This window comes from Rana temporaria, chromosome 4 (genome assembly GCF_905171775.1).
Source record: "Rana temporaria chromosome 4, aRanTem1.1, whole genome shotgun sequence".
NCBI lineage: Eukaryota > Metazoa > Chordata > Amphibia > Anura > Ranidae > Rana > Rana temporaria.
Window position 1 is genome coordinate 213,432,429 of NC_053492.1, and position 12,079 is coordinate 213,444,507.

A 12,079-nucleotide genomic window follows, 5' to 3' on the forward strand; every position below is an offset into this window, starting at 1 on the left:
CCTCTAGTAGCCAACAGCTGACCTTGAGTAGGTGGCCGCGGGCTCCAGGGATAGTCCTGCTGGGCGGCCGCGTGAAGCCTGGGAGAGCGGTGCAAGCTTCAGGAACAGCCAAGGATTTGGGGACCCCTGGCAAATTGTCATTCGACCCCCAAAGGGGTCCCGACCCCCAGGTTGAGAACCACTGGTCTAAGGGGTCAATGGCTACATGGCTGAAAATCGCTATTCTGGAAGCCTACTCCCAAGCAGGGCTATCTCCCCAATTGGGAATTAGAGCACACTCTACTAGAGCTCAGGCCACTATATGGGCAGAAATAGCAGGTGTCACCCAAGATCAAATCTGCAAGGCGGCTACGTGTCAAGTTACCTTACGTTCGTCCATCATTACAGACTGGATCTTCTGTCAGCAAGCGATCAGGCTTTTGGCGGAAAGGTCTTTTGGGCTGTGGTCCCTCCCTAAGTTGTTAAGTCTCTGTTATCCTCTCAAGGTGCTGTCCTGAAAGACTATAAGGGAAAAGTCAAGTTAGACTTTCCGGTAACTTGTTTTCCATGAGTCTTTCAGGACAGCAGCAACCCGGCCTTATTGTTTTAAATATTATGCTGTGACTAACCATACTCTGATTATGTGTTTCAGCTTGGGCCAGAGGTTTCTCTACTACTACTGATAAGTGGAAGGAACCTCCCTTTTAAGAAGTTTGGTGGAGGTGTGTTTCCTGTCAAGTGGGTGGAGCCACGCTCTCTCAAAGTGCTGTCCTGAAACACTCATGGAAAACAAGTTACCGGTAAGTCTAACTTGACCTTTTTTTTCGACCATTTTTCTCGTTGAGAAAAATGCTCTGGGGCATACACACGACCGTTTTCCACCACCAATTTTAAAAATTGAATTTTTCTCGTTATTAAAAACGGTTGTGTGTGCACGGCATTAGTTTGAATAAACCAAGAGCCCTTTAGCTATGCCTTTGTTAATGAGCAATATATGACCCTCTTAGAGGTCGATTGTTACATAATAAATCATAACAGAAGTAAATTTAAGTGTTTATATTGGACTTGATGTTTCAGTATACACACTGTATGAAATTACTAGGTCGCTAATCTAAATATATATTTGTTTCCTTATATAGTGATTTAGGCAGAACTTAAATCCACTAAATGATGGGAAATGCTTTTTTTTTTTTTGAGGTTTTTCCCAATTTTTTTACAAAGTTTTTATTGTTGCCATAAAACATTTGTAATGCTGCAGTTTGCTAGAAATTGTTACAACACGTCTAAACTGAACATCCGAACAAATGCTGTACATATGCTATACCTAGTATAAAGGCTATGCCGGGCAAACTAGAGAAGAACAGTGCACATGGTGTTCTGTAGCAGCTACTGTTTTAATGTGCTATCCTGGATTAGAAAAACAACCGGTGAAGTTGAATTGGTTGGTAAAGCGATTGTAAACCACACCTTTAATCACAAAAAATCCCTGCCAGACAATGGCATATTGTGCTAGTATGCATCACATACTAGAACTTTATGAAATACTTACCTTAGAACAAAGCCATCCAGCAGCACGCTGTCACCACTCACAGGGCTTCCGTCTTCAGGGCTTTCATCTACAGTTTCTCTTTGCTTTTAAGCAGAGGGTCCATTGGGGTTTGCTGAAAAACTTGTTCAGAACTAAATATTGAAGTTATACCAGAAATCCCATGAAAGGGGAGAAATATTGCCACAGTTGCCAACGTGCCTTATACAGTGCAACAATGATGTTCATAGGACAACTGTTAAACTTTAATTTTACGACATAAATCTACGCAAATTTAAAACCTATGTGTTTTAAAATATGTCTTGGTATTGCTGCTGTGATGTAGTTCTAAACTGAACAATGCTGGAATTGGTTATAAAGAGTTGCTTTATTTTTATTTTCTGTTCTTCAGGAAACAGAACACTGTAATACAAGTTGTAAAAACGCTTGGAGGTTTCATCTTTTCAGACAATGTTTGTGAAAGTACATCACATGTCGTTTCTGGAAGTGCACGGCGTACCCTGAATATCATTTTAGGAATTGCAAGAGGTTGCTGGATTCTATCATATGATTGGGTAAGTAATTTATATTCAATTTACATTAGTTGGACTGAATCACAGTTCAAACTGCGTTTTCATAAATAAGCCAATTTGTACATACACTGTGAAAGTAAATCTGTCACTTAACATTGAAAAATACCCCATTAATGCTATAGCCAGATTAAAAACCGAATGGCAATTTATAGCTACTGTCAAACATTTTTTTCCTTGAGAAATTTCGGCTATAACCATGTTCATTAAATGCCACGACAAAAGCATTTTACAGTAAGCTGCATAAGACTATCTAGAGCACACAGTTAGCTGAGGGGTATGCTTACATTTTTTTTAAAGTGGAATAATAACTTTTTATAGCTGTATTTGAAGAAGAAAAAATACTGTTATATTAAAACTTGGTGAACGTTGGAACTACATGACTGTTACCCACAATCACAATAGGATGTTTGTTATATGGCAAGAATGTAGAATTATGGAAACTGATCCCTTTTTATTGCTTGTGCACTTTTAAACTCATAACTGGTACATTTTTATTGGCATTGAGTACATTAATGTTGAACTCCAGGCAAACTGCTAAATATTCGGATTAAATACATATAATGGAATTGCTTTATCTGCCAAAGAATTTGTATTTCTGTCAATCCAGTTCTGAGATTTAGAGGCCCATCGTACATCGGTGCAGCCAAAAGGATGACACTATTTAAAATGAAGGAACACAGTGGAAGATTTACTAAAACTGGTGCAGCTGGTAGCCAATCTGCTTCTAACTTCAGCTTTTTCAATTAAACTTTGGCAATGAAAGCTGATTGGTTTCAATGCAAAACTGTGCCAGATTTTGCATCCTTTAGTTTTAGTAAATCAACCCCACAGTGTCTTCTGCACCCTGCTGATTGGGCAGTGGCCAGTGTGTGAACAGTGTCAGTAGAGAAGAGGACGGTGTCAATAGAACATTATAAAGTGTCAGTAGAGCAATGGATGCTGTGTGCACAGTGTCAATAGAGTAGTGGACTGTGTTAGTTTTTATATGCATTTTATTAATTTTAAAATTGTATTTTTTTATTGTTTTTTACAGTTTTATTTGTTTCATTTTACAACTCAATTTGGTGAAATTTCAGACCCCTGATGTCTCGCCTTTGAGACGGAGAAAGGGACTAACGAGAGATTCCCCAGTCCCTTTCTCTGCAGCCTCAGCTGCATTGCACAGTGAATGAATGGGAATTGCTCTGTGCTGAGCAGCTTCTCATTCACAAACTGATCACTGATGTTGTTCATTCAGTAAAAGAAGGGGCTGGTAAATTACACATTTAGTGTCCCCTACCCTGCTTTCCATTCGGACACATCCCTGCAGCAGCTTGCAGGAGGGAGGAGGGGAAATTTGGCAACGTGTGTGGGGAGGGTTGATGCATGGGAAGCACACGGGGCGGGCAACACCTGGGAAGGAGTGGCATGGGGGCCCCTCCTCAATTAGTGGAACCAATGGCTGTATTTTCCTCTCTGCAACAGCTGAATGTTGGAAAGGAGGGAGAGGAGGAGAAGCGGGCATTGCCGGCATTCAGCTGGTGCAGAAAGAAAATTACAGCTATCGTTTCCACTAAATGCCACCCCTCCCCTCCAGGTTCTGAGGACCTCACTCTAGAGGAACCCTCCTCACCTCCCTACTTTACATTTTATGTAGCTGACCGAGGAAGGGTTAAAGAGTCAGTTAAGTGACAGCTCTGAGTCCGCTGGAGCTGCTGATATCACATTAATGATGGTGGCGCCCAGCAGCAGTCTCAGGGCTTTTGGATGTCTAAACAAGGAAAACTTTTACAGGTAAATAACATGCCTAAAATATGTTAAATGTACATATGATACCCATATCTTATAGGAAGGTTTTTGTTGAAACAAATGGTCTGGCGACAGCATCTCTTTGAACTGGAAAGCGTGATGCCTGCATCAGTCCTCAGACACTTTTCTACTGCAAACATTGTCTCTTACAGTTATATCATCACTTCAATATTAATCATTTAAACTACTTTAGTGGGAATAAATATTATGAAATTCATAAAGCCTGAAGTATCATTTGAAAATATTGATGACTATACCAGTAAAATGTAAACACAGTAAACCATAAGTTATTTTTCATGTTATTGCTGTTGAACATTAAAAAAGGAAAAGTGTTTGTGTGTGTATATAAGTGTGTGTGTGTATAATTTTTATATATATATATATATATAAAATATTTGCGCCTGCGGCAAAGGTTACCTGACATGTATCTACACATTCAAGCAAATAGGGAAGGCATTCAATGCAATGCACGTGTTTGCAGCATTTTTTTAGACAAAAATTGGGTTATAACATTGCTTCTTCCCCATCTGTCAGTAATCTCTTAAGTTTGATCCTAATGCGGATGGGGGCTTCAGAGGATAGGGAGTTTTACAACCACTTTAATACAAAATGGCAGATAACGGATATCAAGTGTATATGAGTGTATATAGAATTTTTTTATGACTTTACTACTTAGAGGTTGTAAACCCCCAAGAGAAAAAAAAAACCTGTAAGACAAAGTCTGACAGTAGCTGATAAAGTAAAAAGTAATGTTTTGCATTATAACTAGTTTGATACCTGTTGAAATTGAGCTGTTTTATTCACCCCCAGCACTCCTGAATCGTTATTCTCACTGACTTCCTGGTTTGCGGTGCGCATTCATTCTTGCTACATCACGGCCTAATGGGAACTACAGTTCCCATTAGGCTTAGCCTCCAAGCCTGTGAGGGATAAGAGAGCATCTTCACGCAGGGCTGTAGTCATTGGGAGGGGGTGAGCACATTCTGCTTTCCACCATGCAAAACGGCTCAGATGCTGGTGGAAAGCAAGAAGAGGAGAGACAGGAAATGGCATTTTCAAACCTGGATTACTGTATTTTGGAGGTTAAAAGGAAAAACGAGGTAAGTAATATTTAAATGCTCTAGCTTACAGCAATCAATTGATCTAATAAAAAAAACGAACTTTTAGTGTTCCTTTTATATATATTTGTAGGTATGTATGGCACAATATATTGTAATACATTACCATATTGACCAGGAATTCAGTTAAACTGTCCAAGCCAGCTGAATTCTAACATATCAAAAGGTACAGAAGACCCTTATATGTGTTAATCTTATCTAAGACTACCTAGGTGTGAGGTATGGCCCGTTAACCTCAAAGGGTACATTGTTTACATACGCTAGGAAGTATTTATTGATGGTAATTAGACTTGAGAGGGTATTCAGCCATGGGAAACATTTGGTTGGGGTCATTATCTGTTACTCTGAAAGACAGGATGTAAAGATGGCCAATCAAATTGCTCAGCTATTCAGTGGATAGGGAATATAATTCTGGAGGTCAGTCTTGTCACTAGATTATTCTCTGTATATTCTCTGAATATGAAGGCACAGATCTAGTCAACTGGGACTTTGAATTACCCTGTTGGATTTGTATCATCTGTGGAATTTGGACTTTATTCTCTATTGGAAGTCAAATAAATGCACTCTCTGGAGAACTTGAGGTTGCTGCGGAACAACATAGTTTCGACCAGCCAATATGGGGCGTAGGGGGAAAAACAGCGGGGTCATGACCTGGACGCACATACAGGCGGTCGATATCTATATTGATATGTACACCAATTTATATATATTAAAAAAAAAAAAAAAAAAAAAAAGAGAGTAAGACAATGCATAGAACATATACCACATATGATGCAAACCTCAGATAGAGACGTAAGAAGCATCAAATCATGAGCGGGTCTCTAGAATTTGGTAAAAAGCTGAGGTGGTATAAAAAAAAAAAAAAAAGAACTAAGCCCTCCAGCGGCGCCCGCACACCATTGAGAGAGTTAACATCTTCCTCTGAGTTTCTTCCGGTTTCGTAGGCTCCGGTGCTGTGAGTGGCCAGAGACGCAATGATGTCACTCCCGCCCATTTACAATACAGGCTCTGAAGGTCCAGCATGGCAAGCCAAACCTTCAGAGCGCATGCGTTGATGACATCGGCTGCATGCACTCTGAATATTCTCTAAACTGTGCAAGTTTAGGAAATATTCACAGCACCTACAGGTAAGTCTTATTATAGGCTTACCTGTAGGTACAGTTAAAAAATAAGACTTTTACGTCCTCTTTAATTATTACGATTCCTCTGCCAAGATCTAAAGAATAAAAGATGTATTTAACCACTTCCCGACCGCCTCATGTAGATATACGTCGGCAGAATGGCACGGACAGGCACATCAATGTACCTGTACGTGCCTGCCTAGACGTGGGTTTGATCGGGAACCCCCCCCCGCTACATGCGGCGGTCGAATCCCCTCGGGGAGCGATCCGGGACGACGGCGCGGCTATTCGTTTATAGCCACTCCCCGGAGCTGAAGAACGGGGAGAGCCGTATGTAAACACGGCTTCCCCGTGCTTCACTGTGGCGGCGTATCGATCGAGTGATCCCTTATATAAGGGAGACTCGATCGATGACGTCAGTCCTACAGCCACACACCCCTACAGTTGTAATCGCACACAAAGTGCCCCCTGTGGTTAACTCCCAAATTGCAACTGTCATTTTCACAATAAACAATGCAATTTAAATGCATTTTTTGCTGTGAAAATGACAGTGGTCCCAAAAATGTGTCAAAATTGTCCGAAGTGTCCGCCATAATGTCGCAGTCCCGAAAAAATCGCTGATCGCCGCCATTAGTAGTAAAAAAAAAATAATTAATAAAAATGCAATAAAACTATCCCCTATTTTGTAAACGCTATAAATTTTGCGCAAACCAATCGATAAACGCTTATTGCGATTTTTTTTTACCAAAAATAGGTAAACGAGAATACGTATCGGCCTAAACTGAGGAAAAAAATTTTTTTTAGATATGTTTTTGGGGGATATTTATTATAGCAAAAAGTAAAAAATATTGAATTTTTTTCAAAATTGTCGCTCTATTTTTGTTTATAGCGCAAAAAATAAAAACCGCAGAGGTGATCAAATACCACCAAAAGAAAGCTCTATTTGTGGGGGAAAAAGGACGCCAATTTTGTTTGGGAGCCACGTCACACGACCGCGCAATTGTCTGTTAAAGTGATGCAGTGCCGAATTGTAAAAACCCCTTGGGTCATTTAGCTGCATATTGGTCCGGTCCTTGAGTGGTTAATAAGCCAAAGCAATAGAAGTATTTTTTTTTTTTTTTTTACTAACAATACCAAACCTAACTGTGATTCCTATAGTTATTGCACCTCTAACAATATCTATACTCTCTACTGACCTTTTGGATAAGTCAATGCAACGTGGTCCTCAAAATTGTGAAACATTTCTAATTTGAAGGTATGCATTGACCTCCTCTGAGAAGATCTTGTGCTCAATGTGTGGAGTGAAGCCTCTCTTGGTTCAATGTTGCATACTAATGAAAAAAAGTTAGATGTTCTCTGCATCAAAATTTTGAAGCAAAAGGGTCACCGTAATGGTTAAGCAATTTAATTTGTTTTAGATAGAAAGGTTAGCAATGATACCCTGTATGGTTCTCTAAGGTCAGCTTTCCTTTCCACATGCATTCTCCATGTTTTCATATCCTGTTGTTGGCGTGTTTAATTTGAAATTGATCTAAAGGTCTGCATATTAATAACTGAAGACATCTTCTAGGATATGCAATTGATCTTGTTAGTTTTTGTTTATCTTCTAGTATTAGCACTTCAAATTCTCTTGTTTAGGGTTTTACAGCTTTTTTTTTTTTATTCACACATACATGTGGCAAATGGCTTCCTGTACCACACACGTTCTCTTTTTAGCCTGTAATGGCAACAAATTCTAATGTGTTACATCTGGTCCTTGTGCATACCAGTAAGTTAACAATATATCCCTTTTATTGTCTCATAGCACATCAGCTATTAAAAGCATTTCACACCTCTGTGTGTTTTTGCCCTGTGTAAGATCTGAAATTACCAATAATAAATATTCAAGTCCCTTACCGAACATCATGCGGTCAGGGGCACCTGCACTCATTTATCTTGCTGTTTCTCAGAGAGTTTTAAGTATAGAAAAAACAACTGTACTTGGAGAACAAAATCTCGGTTGGATCATGACAACCTGTCAGCTTGTAATAATATATAGAGAAGATGAGGTAGAGTCATGGAAACCAGATGCACTTAAGAAATAATAATTTAATGGAAAGTACCTACTTACCATTTACAACACATGTCATGAACTGTATGTTTTAAAGAGGAAAATTTGAGAGCGCCCTCGTACAATGGATTTTCTGCCGTTTGCCAGAACTTGGATTTTACAAAATGAGACAATTTTATAACAACTGATAAAAATAAATCCCAGTTGGCACACTGCTGACTTTTTTTTATGAGGCCCTTTCCACTCCAGTTCTATCCATGTGAAGGCATTGGAGGTATGTTTTTTTTTTTTATTGATGCAGAGTTTTTGAGACAACAATGAATAGGGTCACCATTGGAGGGTAACTCATCAATGTAAAACTTATAACATTTCCTGTGTGTGAAAAAGCTACCAAAGTTGTAGTTTTTGGAGAAATTATATTAATTTGTACATTTTTATTTTGTACTCAAATGTCATGCCTGACAGATGTCTGCTTTACTGTCTGTTTCTATCCTCATTGTATTTCTAAATAATTAAGGAGGGGTTAAATCCCCTGTGATTTTTTTACTGCTATCTAAGGTTTCATATACCCTAGCTTATTGACCTTCTTTCAAGGTTTTCCCAACTGTACAAAAAAAGGTGGCAACCACCCCAACCTATAACTGGTATCACAGCAAGGTGCACATGGAAGGGCAATACACATCACAAACAAACAAGAGATTTTCCAGCACGCTTACCAATCAACCTGCGAAACAACCAAATTGACCATGTTTAACAGTTTGCGCTAAAAAAAATAGGTTTTTGTTTGCACACATTTACAAATATATGTGTAACAGGCATCATCCAGATATCTTCCTTTTCAGCTGGTGATTCCCTAAAATGTAAAAGCCATCCTAGTGGCTGATTTGCTGCTGGACTGCTTTTACAGTCAGCGGGAGGAGACTTCCCCGCCGGATAATCTCTGGCCATATCTATGATCCTGGGAGGCCAAAAGCGATGTCTGGCTCTAGCAGATGTAACCTTTTTTTCCTGGAAAGCAGAGATTATGTGTTTTTTTTTTTTGTTTTTTTTAATCTCATGCTTTCCAAGGTAGAGAAGATATTTTGGAGACCCAAAATGTCTCCATAAAGAGGACTTGTCATGCCTTATGTCTATCACATGGGATGTTTACATATCTTGTTATAGGAATAAAAGTGTTAAAAAATTTATAATTACATTTTGCTTGCACGCAGAAGTGAAAGCATACGTAGGTTGCGCTTGCATATGTAAATGGTTTTTGCACTGCACGTGTGGGGTATCTCTTTGAGCATTCTAGCAAGAACAAAAATGTTAACACTATACCTCCTCTGTTACTCTAAACTGGTAACCTGTAAAAAAAAAAAATAATGTAGGAGAGATGTCAGAATTGGCCTTAGAGGGAACTGGCTAAAGGCACTGGGACACACTGACGCCCAGCAAAACACAAATGGCAGTGAAGACATTTAGTGCGTCCCGGCACCCAAATAATCCAACTGTGCAAAAAAATGACAAACCAAAAGATTTTCCAGCATGCTTACCAGCCAGCCTGCAAAACAACCAAATTAATTCTAATCGGGCCGAAACAACTAATCGATTAATCGACAACTAATCGATTATGATATTAATCGATTACAATTTTCATAAACGATTAATCGGCCAGTAACATAATGGGGTTAAAAATACTAAAATTAGCCCTTTATAGTACAAAAAAGCAAATCGATTATTTGCTCTTTTTGTACTATGGCTATTATTCGATTAATCGAAACAATAATCGGCCAACTAATCGATTATGAAAATAATCGTTGGTTGCAGCCCTAGACCATATGTGCAAATGTATGCAGACAAACCCTCTGTTTTTAACGGAAACTGTTGGGGTCAATTTGATTGTTTTTCTGGCTTGTAAGCGTGCTGGAAAACCTTTTGCTTGTAATGTGTATTGACCTTCTATGTGCACCTTGCTGCAAAGGCCAAAAAAAGGAAAAAGCTGGTGAAAATTAGCAAAGGTGGGACAAGGGGATGTCCAAGAAACAAGTAGGGGGAGGGTCAACCACGCTATGTTTATTTCTGTGTCCTGTTGCAGATTTCCTCTCACTTGTTTTCTGGTTAAACCATGTCAGCAATATAGGATGTGAGGGTAATGTCACTAACAGGGTCCCACATAGCAGTATAAAAACCGACAGGAGCTCTGATCCAAAACTAGAAATAAGTTATGAATCATACACTTTAATTGTGCATCTCAATAATACCTACTGATTACTAAAGAGGTTTTTCATTGTTTAGCTTGATTCTTAAATGAATACCTTACCAGTTTATAATTTTTTTTGCTTTGACTTGACTTTTGCTAAATGCCATGTTTTGCTATTCCTTTCTAGTCTGCTGTCTGTTTTACATTTCTGTTCATGTATATTTTATGTAGATAATCTTCTGTTTTGCATTCCTTGTTTTCCATATTAAATTGTGTATTGCACAGGAAATTTTAATTCCATGTTCACAAAGTTATAAAGATACTCAAGGGTTGATTTTGTTCCTTAGTAACTAGAAGTGTACATCACATTATTCTTCTTTGGCATAAAACTGTTTTCTTTTCTAATGACAGGCCAAACTTTTTTTATTTTGGTTATACCACAAATGAACCATCACAAACCACGTTTCACATGCATTTTACAGCTGGACATCCATCATTGACAGTTGGTGCTAATTAGCTTAAATGGCAATGAAAATTACATTATCTTTCATAATCTCTGAGGGAGCTGTTTCTAAGCAAAATGTACTTTCCCTAATTATGAGACTAGAGACATGCTCTGCTACTTTCATATGGTTTTAAGTGAAAACACCAAATCTCAGAAATGTTTCTTTCTAACTAGCAGGAACTGAAAAAGCCCAGCACACAACCTTAAACTGTGGCATTGAGATGAGCGGACCTCAGTTCACTGTAAAGTAGATTTTTACTGCATCTAAGCAACACTAACACAAATCGCCATTTAATTAATTTAAATTAATTTAATACTTAAAGCAAACTCCCCCATTCATCCATGTCTCTATGCTTTATTTTGTTAAGAAATCACTTTACATCACCCCCCAGCATTTCTGGCCATAGTCAGCTTGAGTAAGGGCAAATGATTCATGTAGCATGTCCTTTCTGGAATGAAGTGTGCTAAGCTGAGAACACCCTTCCTCCTCTTCTCCCCTTCTGAAGACTCATGGGAAGTATGACATATTTTGCCTAGGCAAGAAACCAGGAAGTAACTGAAGAAATGTAAAAAACACCTTAATGCTAGCAGCATGAGGATTAAACCTAATCAATGTTGATTGGGAGAGTGAAGTTCCACTGTAAGCTGTTAATTGAAGTCATGTTTCCAATTGTGGTGTTTTGTCATGGGGGCTACCATGAAAACTGGCTAAAGATGGCTGTGGGGCAATCATCCCCCATCCCATACCCAAATCCTAAAATCAGTTTTTAAAGAACATACTGAGGTTTGATACATTGTCTCTATACATCTTTGCTTCATAAGCAAATATAAAGAGAACAAAGTGAAGAAAAGTCTTAAGTGAATTCTATATGAAAATCCCTGTGAAAAAAAATTAATAAACATAATCCTCTGTTGAATATATATGGAAAAGTTCTTATGAGAGAAATATTTCTAAAGTTCTTGCGGAATCATCTCCAATGTGAAAGGGTGAATGAATAACTCAAGCTTCAGAATAATATCAGACAAACACCGTGAATCCACCACCAAGTGCAATGTGTGCTTACCGGCTGCACGGACTCATACAGCATGTTGCTATCACCCAGCCAGGGTCTCTATCCTTGCGATGTTGTCAAACAGTCAGTCTCCTCACTCCACCACCAGCGCTGTCTAGATGTGATCAGCTGGTCGATCCTCTCCTACAGCCCACGATCATTCAAA

The 12,079-nt window shown here is 38.8% G+C and overlaps 1 protein-coding gene across 2 annotated transcripts in view; it reads left to right on the top strand.

Moving 5' to 3' along the window:
• The window catches only part of MCPH1 (microcephalin 1), a 427,349-nt gene that overhangs the window by 165,743 nt on the left and 249,527 nt on the right, over nt 1-12,079 (top strand). The window contains exons 11-12 of one of the 2 annotated variants that reach the window (XM_040349814.1): nt 1,917-2,079; nt 3,926-4,082. In XM_040349814.1, the coding sequence (XP_040205748.1) occupies nt 1,917-2,079; nt 3,926-3,940 (178 nt within the window). In that variant the 3' untranslated portion in view covers nt 3,941-4,082. Of the gene's footprint in view, nt 1-1,916; nt 2,080-3,925; nt 4,083-12,079 lie in introns of those variants that run through there. The other variant, XM_040349813.1, reaches the window with a different exon arrangement.